The sequence below is a fragment of the Heliconius melpomene genome, chromosome 14 (genome assembly GCF_056956725.1).
Source record: "Heliconius melpomene rosina isolate 202511_hmr_F chromosome 14, ASM5695672v1, whole genome shotgun sequence".
Classification (NCBI taxonomy): Eukaryota; Metazoa; Arthropoda; class Insecta; order Lepidoptera; family Nymphalidae; genus Heliconius; species Heliconius melpomene.
The window spans coordinates 3,381,743-3,399,188 of NC_140402.1; the positions used below are offsets into that span (position 1 = coordinate 3,381,743).

The 17,446-nt window shown below is 33.0% G+C and overlaps 2 protein-coding genes across 6 annotated transcripts in view; both read right to left on the reverse strand.

Moving 5' to 3' along the window:
• The window catches only part of LOC146531974 (protein dead ringer-like), a 123,424-nt gene extending 113,565 nt beyond the window's left edge, over positions 1-9,859 (reverse strand). For all 5 annotated transcript variants that reach the window (XM_085197208.1, XM_085197207.1, XM_085197206.1 and 2 more), the window contains exon 1: positions 9,619-9,859. In XM_085197208.1, coding sequence (XP_085053334.1) covers positions 9,619-9,666 — 48 coding nt within the window. In that variant the 5' untranslated portion in view covers positions 9,667-9,859. The remainder of the gene's footprint in view (positions 1-9,618) is intronic.
• A 4,511-nt stretch (positions 9,860-14,370) lies between these two features.
• Positions 14,371-17,060, reverse strand: l(2)efl (lethal (2) essential for life). The gene is made up of 3 exons (XM_085197171.1): positions 16,918-17,060; positions 15,154-15,384; positions 14,371-14,889 (listed from the first exon to the last, which is right to left on the reverse strand). The coding sequence occupies exons 2-3, from the start codon at positions 15,382-15,384 to the stop codon at positions 14,545-14,547; spliced, it is 576 nt and encodes a 191-aa protein (XP_085053297.1). The 5' UTR covers positions 16,918-17,060; the 3' UTR covers positions 14,371-14,544.
• Positions 17,061-17,446: the final 386 nt, after the last annotated feature.

A 17,446-nucleotide genomic window follows, 5' to 3' on the forward strand; every position in this document is an offset into this window, starting at 1 on the left:
TCACTCACTAATGAGAAAACAACGATAGACAAACATATTTTATATAATATAAGAATTTGGGCCAGACGGATATGGTTTTTTTTTATATTAAAATTATATATAAAATTACAAGTATACATTTCAAAACCGAACGGTAAATGTTTGTTTTTCTTAGATTTTTTTTTCTTTAGTTAACCCTTAAAAATGGCAGGCATTTTAAGAAAATTAAGCGAATGGCTACATATTAAATTTCATAAAATTAAAATATTAATTATTAATATATGAAAATAAATAAGAATAAAAAAGATAGCATAGATAAAAAAAAAAGATTTTAAGGAAGAGGAAAACGTCTTGTTTTTATATCACACGCACGCGAATAAGTATTAATTTATTCCTTATTTACTTTGTTTAATACATCGACACCGACATCGACTGTTAAAGGTTAAATAAACAGAAATGATTAATTTCAAATATCACTTCTTTGACCGAGTTCAAAAAAGATTAGGTAGTCAATTCCTTTGGTATATTTTTTTATCCATATATAATTGTATATGAACACTGATTACACCGAAATTTCTGATCCAATTTACGTGATTATTTTTATGTTCGATGACATAACTGACATTTGGTCCTTTATAAATTTTATTTAGCCCAGTAGTTTTAATTTAGAGGAAGTACCTATCTAATTCCAAAAAGTAAAAATATTCCGGAAGGTAGAAATGGGGTTCCAAAACACAGTATCAAAGATACTGGAGGAACCCCTCCAGAGGGCCTGACAACGGACGAGGCGAAAGAAGTACGTAAAGACCGAAGCGTTTGGCCCTCTTCCTCTCTGACTACCCCGCTAAGGATGCAACATGGAGCTAACTTAAGTTATTTACCAAGACCCTTAACCAACTGCTGCAAAAGCTAAATTCCAATTCCATTCTCCTCAAACTGGACTGGACTGCAGCCGCGTCACACATTTAATTAAGGACAGTGCAACGATCATATCTGAACGCGATTATATGTTTATATGACTTCGCGAAGACCGTGCAATGCTAGCTGTGATAGGTACCGGCTATGGCCGTATCGTTTTACATAACTCATTGTTAGCTTATTACATTTCGATATTTGGTGATTCATTAGATGTGAATTAGATTTGTTGGGTGGTGGTGGGTTTTAACTTAGATAGAAGTAGCGTTAAGTTGAAATTGTAATGTAAAAGTCTTTTATAATTTCGAAAGAATAGTAGGTAGTTATATATTTTCGATAGAACAATCAATTATTTTTTTAATTGTATCTCGCACACAGCAGGGTAGGCAGAAGAAACCTTAGGGAGAGAACCTTTTTGCCTCATCAGAGCAAGAAAAGTCTCATCATTATTAATTTATTACAATTATATGACATAGAAAATGTTTCTATTTACTTATTAATAATTCACAAATATAATGTAATTTACAATTATTTATTATGCATAATTAATGTAACCACATATTATTTAAATATGCTCAAATCGCTATAAAGATGAAATTATATTAAATAGCTATAGGTATCTACTAATGAGATAATTGTATACTAGCGCTATCAATAATATTACAAATTTAAATTCTATATGCATAATAATAAAAAAATATTTTTTAAAACTTTAGATAGAATATATTAAGAAGTTTTCTTATAAAGCTCAATAAAAATCGAATCTAGGTACATCTATCGTGTTTAAAGTTAAACACCATTTCCACCTCGTCTCCCTTGGGGACAGTATATAATTTGGCAGCACCTATACATTTAATTTCAATTTCGTATATAATTATTTTTAGCTGAGATAATTATAAAGCGAATGCTGTCATCCATTCATGCAAACGTGACGTAGTGACGTGACTCAATGAATGATGAAGCTAAGATTTTACCTATGTTTATTTATTTATTAAACTTTCTCATTTTTTTTCAGCTTCACGCTGTATCACGCAAACACGCTCCTGTTTGCAGCCGAAGCAGAGGAAGCCGAGTGTTAAAAGACTGTTGCCCATTGCCAAATTCTGGTGGCATTGATTGATTGGCGGGATTCAACGCCGCGCTTTGCCTCGGTACAAGATTGAAGAAATTAAAATAAATAAATAATTCATCTTTTTATGGAAAAAAGACAAGGCAAACAAGCGTATGGGTCAACTGATGGTAAGTAATCACCACCACCCACGACCCCGTGCAACACCAGTGGAGCTACATGTGCGTTACCGGCCTTAAGAAGCCCTCAAGTGGGAATCGAACCTGCACCACGCTGACCTCTACAATACCCACTAGTGATGTTTCATAACCCATTCTTTGATATAACAACGTCCCAGCCTATTACGACCGGCAGCCGGTAGTCTTACACCATAAGTTAATATAAAGTACACAGACAGTTACGTAAACGTAAGTGCACTCTACTTATGAATAAGATGACAGTGCAAAAGAGAATTTAATTTCATCGGGAATTGTTTATGGTATAAGTAAGAAGATATTTATAGATTTTTTATTTAATTTGAAACAAAAATGTTTATCGGCCCTATATATCGAAATTGAAAACCCCATAGAAATTCTAGCCACTAATCCTTTGCATTACAAAATTCTTGTTATTAAAAGCGAAAATTAGTTGACTGATTTTTTGAAAGTTTCCCTTGACATTCAATCTCGTGTTAAAACACTCTTCCACATCTGCCAAATTCTGGACGCAATACGTGTTAAGTGGGGAGAACTAAACGCCGCGTTGCTCGACACCAGAGCAAAGAATTGAAAATATTCAATGATTCATTTCTTAGAGGAAATCGATCCCACAACCTGTCGCGTCTAGTCACATTGTGCGCTACAGTATTCTTAAAGTGCATGCAAGTGATGGGGGTCCAAGATGGAAGGCTTGCTCGCAGCGACCCCTGCCCTTTAGGGCTGCAACGATCCATCAGCCTCGTGCACACCGAGAGAGCGTACCTACTGATGCTGCTGTGTCAAGTGGCGGCGAATGCGGCGTTGAGGACCGCCACTCAACACGCTATGTCCGGAACGGCGGATGTGTAGGACGGAGCTACAAAAAGCTACATGGAATGTAAGAGGAGGGATAGAAGAAAAGATGAATGAATTAGAGACCGTAGCGTTTGGCGTTCCGTTCTCTCTGACTATCCCGCTAGGGATAAAGCGTGAAGTTATGTATGTATGTATGATAGGTGTAAGTAATTTCAACCCACACTTTGATGATCACCAATTATATCTATGTACAATGTGAACGCATACGTGTGCAACCTCGCTATCATTTTAATGTTGTGACTAAGAACGTATAATTGCTCATCGAGATTTACAGGAAAGTACGGATCACCTGTACAAATATATGAATGACAAATTCATAATAGTGAAATTGAAATTAAATAAAATCAATTCATTTGAAGCCGTCGTGACTCAGTGTACACACGAGGTTGTAACTGTCAAAGAGATGGTTGCAGGTTCAGTTCCCATTCAGGGAAAAGAAATATTTTATATGTATTTCATTTTTTTTTTCTCAACATACAATGCTTCGAAAATTGAATGCTTCGAAAGACTATTCAGTTCAAAATTATATTGGTTGTTAAGAAAAACATGTCCTCTCCTCTCATCTCGTCTCGTCTCGTCTCCGCTTTAGTGGAATTCCGGCCTCATCCCGCCTATCCCGCTATACAGCGTGAAATTTAAAAAATATGATAAATTTGTGGATTAGGTTAGGTTTCCTTTGCATATTATGGACTGGTGCTGGACAATTTTTTTCTTATAAATATCTTGAGATAAATAAAAATTATACCTATCATAAGCTTTGGTATAGTCAGTCATAAAGGCTCTATTAAAAAAACATATATTTTTTTTAAAACTAAGTTAGACATGGAATTTAAAGTTAAAAATACAGACTACAAATAACCAAACTTAATCAAGAAATGTAATACAATAAACATTCTAGAATATCTATCCATAAAGCCCAGGCTTGTTTTATATGAAATCTAACAAAAGGCCGCCCTATCATTATAAAATGCTAATGGCTGTCTAAAATATGCAAATTGAACACCTTGTGCGCTAATGTGAAGTGAAATGGAGACAAACATGGGCACGAATGACTGCATTATCATTTTCGTAAAGCCGATAGTACAAGCCACAGATTAGATAAATTATTCAATAATTAAAATAGTAGAAATAAATTTCCAAATCTGTTTCTCGCACGGTAGGCAAAGATTAGTGTCAATAAACTTTGTGCTTCAGTTTCTGGTAGGATTTGAGGCACACACTGTGAGGTTTGAGGAACTCCCGAGGTTTGTTTTACAAGAGCGGGAAAATGACAAAAAAAAGCAGACAATTTTAAGTTTTTTTAATTATTTGCTCCAGAATTCGGCAGAAATTGGAGAAAGGAGTGTCTAATTAGTGTGAAACTGATTTTTTTTAAATTATTTGCAACTGCCCATATAAAAATTGAGATATAACGTCATCTTTTTTTCATATTCACCTTTAAAAATAAATACAAATTATTAAAATTTACCAGAATTCACAATATGATAGGTATTATAAGCTTAGATAAATAATTGAGCACAAGGAAACGCAAATTGAAATAGTAGGTACTCTTAAAATATAAATATTCCCGAAATACCTGAAATTAAGGAATAAAACGGGAATTTCCATTTTTCGTTTTAAAACAAACAAAGTCGACGACTCGTATATTAAAAAAAAACATTTTTATTAAAAGAAAACACAGACAGTTCGTAATCAGCCCTCATGCTTAACAAATTGCTTGCCATAAACCAATCAATGTGGCAAAACGCCATTGTATTCACCATATAACATTAAATAGAACCGTTAATCAACATTTTTAATTAACACGATTAATATGAATGCTATATGAAGCAATAGCAAAGGTATTGAAATGTTTCATGCGGGTACCCGCGCCGGATATCAGAGTAAAGGAAATGATAGAACATCGCTGTTTACCCCATTCGTAGGAATTTGAAGTTTATGCAGGAAATAATAAAATAAGAATTGTAAAAAGGGGAATTTTTGCATATAGAATGTGTTTTGATAATATTTTTTTTTAATTAAATGTTGTTATCGATTAAGTATTTTGAATTGCTACGGGTTTATAATTTCAAATAAAATTTAAAGTTTACTTGTAACCTAATGACAAATGTATAAAGATGCGAGGACTTTGTTTTTGTCAATTTTTATTTTATAATATACATATCTGCAAAAAGTTAACGATTCAAGTGCAAAGACGTGAAACAAGTTGTAATGCTGTTTATTTAATATTAAATATACTTTTATTGACTTCACTAAATAAAAAAATGCCAATTCAAATGAAAATTTTATCAAATTCAAATTATAATATTGCAAATTTACGAACGCTCATGTAGAGATTATTTAAAAAAAGCACACAATTGCTTCTCGTATTATTACTTGTTATTCGTATATAGATAATAAATATATTAAATTAATATAAGTAGAATGCTGATACATTCAAATTGAATCAAGATCGACATTAGATAAACGTACTTATTAATAGAATGTCACACACAACACAATACAATTGTGTTACGTTATACAGGTTATCATCATCTTTCAAATATGGAAGATGCATTATGATCCATATGTCAAAAGACTACAGATGTTTATTTAATCTGTGAATAATGTTTATATTAGATTATAGATAATGAAAAATAAATATTTATTTATTGGTAATAATTATTTTTATTGCAACAATCTATCTATGGTTATCTAATTCAATATTTTTTTTTTAAATCAGCATTTGAGGTAAGAAGAATACAATAATTTTCAATCGATGCTCTTTAAACTGCAGTAGATATTCCAAGTGCATAATTTAAAATGACATATGAAGACATACATAATTTTGCTATAACAAATATTTCAATATCAATGCTATTTACGACAGATATGTTGAATATAAATAAAAGATAAACTATCGAATCGATTTCTGTGTGTAGATTGCTGACAAAGGTGCTTTTGTTGAAGCAACTATTTTATTTGTATTGTAAATCGATAGGCCAACAAAACAGGTCTATCAAAACATGTATCAATTCTTAATAGAAAAAATTAAATAGGTACCTATGCATTTTTTTCGCTTCATACCTGGGAACCTAGTGTTAAAACACTCTGTTTTCATTAAAGCACTACCCTTTCCACTTTACGCCTAATTCTGGAGGCATTGCGTGGTGAAGGAATAAATTATTACAGTTCCTCGAGTAGGAATCGAACCCACAGCCTATCGCGTTTGCAGTACCACGTTTGTGCCACAGAGCCACGATAGACCTGCAAATTATATAAGTACATATTAATATAAATCTTATTACCCCAATATCCTTACATTTGCCTATTCATAAATAGAAAAAAAAAAGTATAATAATGGTTCTAATATCGAATGTCATGAAAGGGATACTCAACTAAACGACTAAGTAGTTTTTATGCAATGACATTTTAAAACGGTAGGCGCCAACCTACAAACTGTGAGGGATGCGCACGCGACCAGGTAGGAACCAATTTCACCTGCCCCAAATCTTTAACACCACACGTCACACCATAACTGCCACCACAATGAAAACTCAAGAGATTTTTTTCATATGAACCTCACTTTTAGATACAATAATGGCACGCAGTCGCTTTCTGTAAAAGAAGATTATCAATTCGACTGTTTTTTATGTTTGTTAACTCAGAACTTTTAACTGGGGGAACCGATTTCGATGATTCTTTTTTATTTGAAAGCAAGTGCTTCCCGTGTGGTCCCATTGGTCCATGGTTCATTTCTGACAATGGTATCCATAACAAAATCACATAAGACTTAAATTTGCATTTAGTATTATAACTCAATATCCCATCGACCGATTTCTATGATTATTTTTTATTGGAAAGGATATACTTGAAGGATTGTTTGATGAAAGTTTGCTTAGGTTCTGATTATGGGATCTGGTTGAAATTGAAGAGTGGGTATTTTTGTTAAAAATCATAATTATTTTTTTCAATTCCCGGTATCTGCTCCAAAATTATAATCGCCACCGCCATTCGAGTAGTGTTGTCATCACAAAAAAATAAATATTAAAAAAAAACTAAAATCCCGCCAATTATTTCAATTAATGAAACGTCGCGCTGTCAACAGGAAAGGGAAGCTGGCTTCACCATACGAGCTAAGTTTAGTAGATTGTGCACTGACTGACAGCTAAGTTTGATTAATTAATTTGTGGCCCCATTCGTGGTGGGGATAATAAATCGTGCGTGCCCATCGCCCTCCCGTGAGATGTCGCCAGCGTTGGACACGTTGCTGAATAAATGATAGACTCAAACGCAAATCTCTAGACCGAAATAGTATGCTAACGATGTCTTATGCAGGTAGGCTATAATGAAGTCGTCAAATTCACTTCCGTTAGATCATTAAAATTTAAAGATATTCTAAGAATATATACCTTCCTATATCTACCTATCTACAATTTGTTTTGAATTATGATAAACAAACGTCTTGTAGAAAGTTTGTATGGGTACCTATAGAGATTGATATATTAACAATTTATCTTAAACTTGAATTAATAATATTGAAACAAGTATTATTTAACAAAAGAAAATTTATGTTTTCTAACTTTTATTGTCAAATAAAAAAAAGGGGAAACTAACAAAATATGTAAATAGCACAACTAAAACACATTAGTTAGACATATTAGTGCATTAGTTTTACCTAAGTGCTATTTTAAGTAACGATAGCTAAAAATAACTAAGAATGTAAATGAAAGGAAGCCTGTAAGTATCTACTAGCTATTAAAATATATTTATGAGATTTCATTTTATAATCCGAGTAGGGAATGAAAAATATTGTCTAGATATTTCTACTTATGACTTATTGTTAGACTAAAGTCAACTGGCTTCTTAATCTTATTAAATTAAGTGGTAAGGTTGAAGTTGCATATAAAATATTAAATAAACAGAATTTAAATGTCTATAAATATGCAATTGATTACTTTTTAATAATGCAAATCTATACATATTAAATATATAGGCATTAACTATCAATAGATACTATCTTTCTCAAATTAACCTAATTATTCAAAGAAAGAGATAACTCATTTAAAAATATAGTAATATCTTAATTCCATACCACAAATATTCGGTTAAGACGACATTTCGTATAACAACCGCATTTTTTTCTAAGTAAGTTTGTAACTTATTTCCGCCTAAGTTATAGTTCCACTAATAAAGTAAGTTTCTAAGTCGGCACACATGGTCCCTTGACGCGCCAACCTACAATAAATTCCGGCTCCGATTTTGTTATTAATAATCGTATCGACGCCATTTTGCATAAAGATGCCGACTAGTGACGCCACATGTGCAGTTGAAAAAATAAATAAGTATAACAATTGACATTTTGTTAATAAAAAATTTATATACAAAAGCTTTCTATCAATTTTTATTATCCTTAGAAATGAGATAAGAATTTGAGCTCTATACAATTTTATTACCTTTAAAACACAAATAAAAATAAATCGGAACTGCATAAAGAATTTCTTTGTTTTATTTTTTTGTTTACACTTACTATTTTTAAGTTTAAAGGTATATTTTTATGCCTGACCAAAATACAGAAAAGTAGTAACAAGTAGTAACATTTAAGTAAATATAGCTATGACATGTTACATCCAGAGTCAAAATTTGGTTAAAATGTAACACTTTTTATCATTGTTACAACTAAATATCTAATCGTAATATGCGTGTTTATGATAAAGCTTGGATTTAAAATAGCTAGGATACTCTTCAGTTGTCAAAAAAAAACTAACACTATAAAGTTTTATTTTATATAAAAAAACTATTAGATAAGATTATTATAATCTGTGTTTTTTCATACTCTTTTTATATTTCAATTTTGAAGTCTTGTTTGAATATTTCAGTCTAATCAGATCGTGTACCTCCAATAAAATTATAATAAAGTGTGTGTAATTATACAAATAACAAATGAAATTATTATTATATTTTTTAAATTTCAATAAGAAAACATGATATTAGTTATTTTTTACGGCACATGTAGAAACGTCACATAAATGTGATGTTATTGTTTAATCTGTGCTAATCTTTTGTGGACTACCTAAGTTGGTATTACAGATGTCAAAATATATCACAAGTTATATTAAAGTTTTAAATAAGCCATGTAAAGAAAGCTTGATAAAATATAATTATTAATATAATTTTGATATAAAACCTAATATTTATACTTTAAAGAATAATATTGTAATTAGTATGTACTGTAGGTGCTATAAAGATCTATGATAATTTAACACATACAAAGATACTTAACATAGTTAATCAAGCGCGTACTTTACATTCAACATGTTATATAATATAAAAGTCGTATAATGTAATAAATTGTAATACTTAAATATATTTATTTGACTATTAAGCTTATTTATTGTTTGTTTCTCGTTGCGGCGGCGCGCGGCCGTTGCCATGCAAATTAATTGCCATAAATGAACAATTCAAGTTTAAGTAAAAAATACTTTTATTACTCAACTTTTTCATGTTTTCAACTAACATAGCAATTACAAGAGATTTAAGACTGACAAACGAATCGAAAAACATCAAATAAATATCATTTAAGGTTTAAATTACAATAAATTGCGAATAAAAAGCACAACTTACCACGGGACTGTCGTCACCGAGGTCCGAATCACGGTCGGCGTCGGCCATGGCGTACGCCGGCACCGGCTCACGGTTCTTCACCCGAATCTTGGCGGTTTATTTAACACGGAAACGACAATATGCCACAACGGCACGTGCTACACGATCACACACGAACTTTACATTCAAAGCTGGGAAGTATTGGAAGTCACCGATCATACGAGCGTCGCCGCGACTCGCACGGAGTGATATGGCGAGCCGGCAGCGCAGCGCCCCTCTCCGCGGAGGCCCCGCCCCAAGGCGTCTCGCGTCAGGGCGAATCAAACCTCGCGATATCAAACTGATATTCCTGTTATACGCTCCGCCCGCTGCGTTTATATTCTTTATTCGTGCTATAATTCTATAAAACAATGAAATGCGATTAATGGATGGGACGCTGTGTTGAGGCGAACCTCCGTGTGTTGTGCTAAGTTAATTAGCTGCTTATGAGGTGGAAAAATTGAACGACTTTAGAATTATGTGTTTGTATAGAATAATAGTGAATTATTATAGTTTATTTATAGCTGAGATATCTACTTATTAGTTGAGATAATGTTTAAATGACGTCATTATTAGGTGTTATTAAGATAAGTTTTTCCATATTATAATATGGAATGCCATAACATATTTAAATTACTAAAATAATTGTTTCATTTTATTTTTTATCTGTAGTAGGTATAATTATAAGTTAATGATACAAAAAAACCGGTTTTAATTTTAATTTTACGCTTAGATATGTAATAATTGACAAATTGACAATATCCGCAATTATTGCGAATATTTAGGTATTGATGGCAGCGATGTATGATTATACCTACATAATACTTACTTCGAAAAAAAAACAAACATTCCTAAAAATATTCCTGACACCTGATAAGAGTTTTTGCAATTAAATGCTTTTTGTTTGAAAATTAGAGGCCAGTTGTGACGCAGGGGCACAAGTGTTTAACTATAACTTTAACGCGACTAGCTATGGATTCGATCCTTTATTTAATTTTATTTTATTTGAAATAAATCAAAATAAATTCTATCTCGCACATAGCAGGATAGACAGATGAAAGCTGGGAACCTAATCATTCCCATTAAAACACTCATTGTGTGTTGAATGGTAGAACACACCACCGCAATGGTGATTACTCCTAAAATTTACCTATTTAAAAATGACCATAGAAATCTCTACAAAATAAACACCACCATCAATTTCCATCGTTTTCACATGTACTTACATGTTACATCTGCTGTAAGTTGGTGAAGAGTTGGGTACGTTTCCTATAGATTCCAGACGACCAACGAAGGTTACAACCTTACCAGGCAGGCAGGAGCAGGAGCAGGCAATTTTATTAAAGAGACAGTATACCATAGATATGGAATCGATCAGACCGGTAGAAGTTGCTTACACACTTTCATCAACTAAAAGAAAAGCTGATGATGTAGATCGTTATGCTATGAATTAATTTATGTTTCTTATCTCTATATTTTTTATCTACAGAGCTTACGACACTTTCAAACAAAAAAAACTTGATCAAAATCGGTTCATCCGTTTGAAACTGCCTTGGGTCCATCAAATTTGTATTTTACGTCATTTATTAATAGCACGAAAAAGTATAATACGATAATAAATATCTCATTTAACGAAATAATCCATAATATCCATTAAACGAAACATGGAAACAAATTAGAAATAAATAATTTTCCAATAATAACAAACTCACAGAGGAAAGCGAGTAAAGGTGTGGGTTTCAGGCTGATGCCCAGACGAAGACGAGAGCAATTAATACGGCCGCCAGATCAATCGCTTGTCGAACTGCGCCGGACTTGTTTGTTTACTGGGTTGAGTTAATAGAGCACAGCGTTCATTTAAATGGAAAAATTTAATATGTAGATAGGTATATTATTTATTTATTTTAAATGTTATCAAATTTTATATGCTATATCAGGTTGTGGATTCGATTCTCCTTTGAGGAACTTAAATATTTAATATTTACAATTTCTCGCTCTGCTAAGGAGACGAAGCGGATCGTTACGTTCTACTATTACACAAATGTTTTCAGAAATCGGTGAAAATTAGGAAATGGAAGTGGCATAATCGGAACTAATAAGCATTTTATATGCTAAATTAGGTTGTGGATTCGATTCTCGGTTGAGGAACTTAAATATTTAATATTTTCAATTTCTCGCTCTGGTAAGGAGACGAAGCGGATCGTTACGTTCTGCCACTCAACACTCAATGCCTTCAGAATTCGGTGAAAATTAGGAAATGGAAGTGGCTTAATCGGAACGGATGTATAACATATAGGTATATTGAACTAGCGGCTTTAATAGCAAATTTTAGCCCCCTTTTAAGGCTATTACTTTTTTTATGATTTAACCACAAATGTAGGTATAGTTTTCAGATTTTTTCCTGAACTACTACCTACTATCTGCAGATGCTAGCTGCCAAATTTCATAATTCTAGATCAACCGAATGTACCCTATTAATTTTGATTATTTTTTAAATTAAATTTACAAATATATTTTATTTTTTCAGGAAATTATGGGTCCGTAGATCTAAGTACCTACTTATATATAGGGTTTGAATTTTAACTCAATATCTTTAAGCGTTCCTGAAATAAAGGCTGTTAACAGACAGACGGACAAAAAAGTGATCTTATAAGGGTACCTTTTTCAACCTTAAAAACAACCTAAATCCAATACGCTCCTCCTCAAGACTGGCGGCAAGCCCGCTGTAATCGCTCCGGGCTGATTGATGGCCCCCCCTCCCCGCCGGAATGATCCATGGCTAAGAGATCTATTACCCGCGCCCATCCTGCTCTTATTTCGCACATTAACTAATGCGAAATTTGTAAACTGGAGTAATAAAAACAAACATGAAGCAATTTTCTAGTAATGGCTTAAAACATTTAATGTTTTATATTTAATAATAATAATAATAATAGTAGTACCTTAATACTATACAATAATTATAAATATATACCTAGTACGTATTATTAATAAGTTCAATCTAGTAGAGTTCAGTCTATTATTTGTAAAAAGTCAGTCGTGGTGCAGGGGCACAAAGTGTGACTGTAACACCGACTGGTTGTGGGTTCCGTTCCCACTCGAGGATATGAAATATTTATATAAATTTATATTTCCATTTCTCACTTAACAGTGTTGAGTGGCATAACTCAACGCCGCGCTTTGCCTCGACACCAGGGCGAAGAAATGGAAATATAAATTTAAATAAATATGCAAAAAAAAAATTAATAAATACCTATGTAATAATTTTAAAGTTTTTATGAAAGTGCATGTACTCTTAGATGGTTGCTCTTTTCTTTTCTTTTCACCCATCTAGAATCATTATCTTTCGGATGGTGAAACACAAAACAATGCCACTTTTTTGTTTATTTATACCTATATATATAAAACCATAGTGAATACTTGGGTATATAGCATATATTATACTCTTATTGGTGGGACCTAAATGTATAGAAAAATAATAAGAAAAATAATTTGAATAATTTAAATATACTTGTTCTTTTGAAAATAATTTAATAATTGGAAATGTAAGTAAAAAATGATTATCAGTACTGCCAGATTTTTTCTCAGAGAAAAACGAAATTTTATTACATGTTGAATCAACACACAATGCCTCCAGAATTCGGCAGAAAGTGGAGAACGGATCGTCTTAACATTAGCTCCCTCTGCCTATCCAGCTGTATGCGGGAAACAGCGTGAAGCTGTTATTTAATTTTTTTGTAAAGCAAAGAAATATTACAGCGCTTAGCAAATAAAAAAACCAAAACACAAACGCCTAGAGTAAAACTAAAGAGGCTCAAGTTATTTTAATATAAACGGCAACTTAGTATAAAGGGTCATCAACATTCCACTTCTCCCCAACCCTAAGGGACAATGATAAATTAACAATATTATTAAACAGCAAGACGTACCGCGAAAATTAAATTAGTCAAACACCTTTTTACTGCTTTCTAGTTTACGTTGCTATGAATTATAGAAAATCTGTCACCATTTGGACACGTGGCTTAGTAGAACGCCGCCTTCTTTCACATTAACTGGTGAAGGAATTATTATTCATTATTTACCATTTGGTCGCTCTCTTATTGCTTTTTGTGGCATTTTGCATTTGCTAAATATTAATGTACGGTCGCGGTTTGCTCAGTCCGTTTGCGAGTCCAAGTGCCTATGGTTAAGTATTTCTTGGTATTCTCGGTGTGCAGGACGCGACGGCTCCATGTAGGTATGGAGGCGTGAATAGTCTCATGCCCACAATCCCGCGGCCGTGGTCCTCGCGATTGTTTCTTGTTTTATTTGGTGTGTAGCTTTGCACTTTCAATTCACACTTCATGGTCATATATTTTATTTATACATATTTTGAATATTTTGGATGGATGGTTAAGTTAATAAGTTCTTAAATTAATAATAATATTATAACAATTTAACAAGTATCGTAGATACTGGAGGAAGGTCACGTAAAATACATGAGGATGCCCCGGAGGGCATGTATGATGACAGTGGACGAGGCGAAAGAGGTATGTAGAGACCTTAGCGTTTGGCGCTCCGTTCTCTCTGGCTACCCCGCTAGGGATAAAGCTTGAAGCTATAGAAATAGTTAAAATTGCCATAGTGTTTCTAAATGGTTAGGCACTCTTATTGGAATAACTTACTAAAAATATTATAATTTTAAGTTTAAACGTTATATTTGAAAGTAAATTAAGAGAAAATAAAAGACTAGACTATAACAAGTATAATGTATTATACATTTATACAAATAATTGACATTTCCTTTTCTTAAAAAAAAACCTTAATCGTTTCGAATGGACCCGTTGTTGGCCAACATCGGATTAAATGCTTATTACACTTATTTCTTTACATTTCGATCGTACTTCGTATCTCAAGGCACTTTAGGATTTAAGGGGACGTAACAATGGGAACAGTTTGTTCCCTTGGCTGTTCAGCTTTGACTGGTTCAGGTTGTTTAGCTGGACCTGTCTTGGTTATGGGGATAATTCTTTCACCAGAGTTAGGTGGTGGTCGCTTAGGTGCAGTAATAGTGAGGACTCCATCAGATGACAATGAGCTGACAAGGTCCGTGATTTCGTATCCCGTGGGTAGAATATATCTGCGGGTGAACTGGCGGGAAATGAACCCGTGCTCGTCTTGTTTCTCTTCGTGCTTGCCCTCGACTAATACAGAGTTGTTGCTAGCTTTCACAGTTATTTCTTCAGGTGCGAATTGTTGGACGTCTAGGATAACCTGGAAGTACAATAAAATTTGTTTGAAATTAAATAGTTTAATAACATGGAAGACTTAATGAGAAGGGAGTGACTTCATGAGTCCTGGCACTAGGTTCACTCTGCCTACCCTGCGATATGCGGGATACAGCTTGAAGCTAAAGCAACAAAGAAACTCAAAAAAAAAATGTCAAGTCCAACAATTATAACGTATTTGGATTTGTAATCATTTGTATGAAAGTAAGTATAAGTACCTAAGTATATTTTGATAATTTAGAAACATTACCTCGAATTTCTCCTTAGTAAGGTTAATGGTAGAGGCAGACTCCTGCCTCGTGAGGTTTGTTCTCCACGGCCTAAAGTAGGAGTTTCTGAAGATTGAGCTAGAAGGGAAGCTAGACAGAGATGACAGAAGCTCATCCCTCTTGAGACCCATGCCAAAGTGCTGGTCTAACAGCCGAGAGGGACGCTCCCAGTCATCCCACCAGTCGCGGAACATCATTGGGACAATCGACATCTGGAATTAAAATATGGAGCTATTATATAACTTGATTTTTTAAATACAATAAATTTATATTTTCATGTTTTTTGGCCAAATATTTTTTTTACGAAAACTCACTAAAAACTTTCTTTATTATTATTATTTTTTATTTTAACAGTAACTGTTTGACTCTCCCGAAAAACTGAAAACGAGAACTTTATTTTAACTTCACGCTGTATCCCGCTCATACCAGGGTATGCAGAGGTAACCTGGAAAACTAGTCTTAACACACTCCATTCCATTTCAGACACTTCCTTATTTTCCGGCTTTTCTGGAGACACCGCGTAAAATTTGAAATGAAAATTTAAATATTTCATTTCTAGTAAGGAATCGAACCCACAAGCTCTCGCACTTACAGCGCGCACGTGCCCCTGCGCCAAGACTGGCCTCTAGAATACTAAAAAGTTGATTGTATCTATCTATATTCGATAATACAAAAAATAAAATAGTTCTCGAATAATGAAATAAATAAAAATAGGTCGAAGAAGAATTCATATTACAATCCCAAAATACTAAAATTCAGCCTTGCATAATCTCGAAACGCATTTATGATGACGAGCTAAATTTACAAGATCTATGACTTGTCTACAATTTTATTGAGCGCGATATAAACAACGTTTGTTTGTGTGAAAAGTATTTTCGTCTATTACCTACCTACAACGAGACGCTTGTTTTTAACAATTAACTCTTTATATACAAAATGCTGTTATTGTTTTTAAAATAAAGGCGAGTCGTGGTACAGAAAGTGTGTGGATGTGAACTCGACAGTTTGGGTTCGATTCCCACCATATATTTAATATGTTTGTGTCCTTTGGGGAGCCTCGGGGAAAAGCACGACGATTCAAAGTGAAGCAAAAACCGTTTACTCTGCTTCAGATGTAGCAGAATAGGCGGAAAGAACATAGTGTTAAGGCACTCCGCTCTCCCGCTTTGTCTAAACACCAGAACGAATAAATGAATATATTAAATACTTCATTTGTAGATGTTGATATTATAACAGTAATACTATAATATTCACAATGCAATGTTAACTGTTAAGACATAAAATATTTCTGGAACAATTCCACGAATGATTCACCTGGAGACCATTATAGGTCTGATGCAAGAATAAAGTTTTGTATGAAAAAATTGTCTCACTTTCATAAGGGATATAATTAGATGAACGTCTATTATAAGAGAAAAGGCAATAAAACAAAATTAAAATTCCAAAACGAGAGAAATTACACAAACTGAATAATTTCCAACAGATGGAATTTTCTATTTACCCGAAACTGAATTACCTAAACATAGTAATATTTTCAAAAATACAATGTAAGACACATAAATATAAAGAAATATTTAAATTAATAAAAAAATATTTTAAATTATTTAAAAAAAAATTAACAGTTTTGCACATACAATAAAACAACAGCAGTGTATAAATTAAAAAAAAAAAAATTCTATAGTCTATGACCACTATTTATCAATAAAAAATATAGATAATATAAAAAAAAATTGTTTAAAAAATACCTTTATAGTAGTTTTGTTTCGTTGCAGGCGCGCGCTGCGTAGTGCTCGAGAGACTACGGCACGATGTTTCAGGACGGATTTAAATAGAACTTTTCAGCGGCCCACACCAGCTAGATGAATCAGCGACGCACCTTGAACTTGGAGTGGTTGCGTAACACCACGACGTACTCTTGGAAAAGACAATCAATAATATTACACTTTTTTTTCTAAGAAATAAAGGGAACCATGTGTTAAGATACTCCTTTCACCACGTGTGTTAAGCGAAGAAATTATAATATTATTAAATAATTATTAATTTCCCCGTGACAGAATTGAACCGACAAGAGAGAGATAGCGTTTACAGCCACACGCTAGTGCCAATGCGTCACGACGGCCTCAAGCATATTTGAGTTATCATATTAATATTATGTAAATAAACGATTTTTTTATTTATCACTGGCTAAATCTGGCTAGGCTAAATCAATTTAATTTTTCACAAAATTATTGTGAAAAATTTTTACAAGTCTTCATTGTAATTTGCGTGTCAATA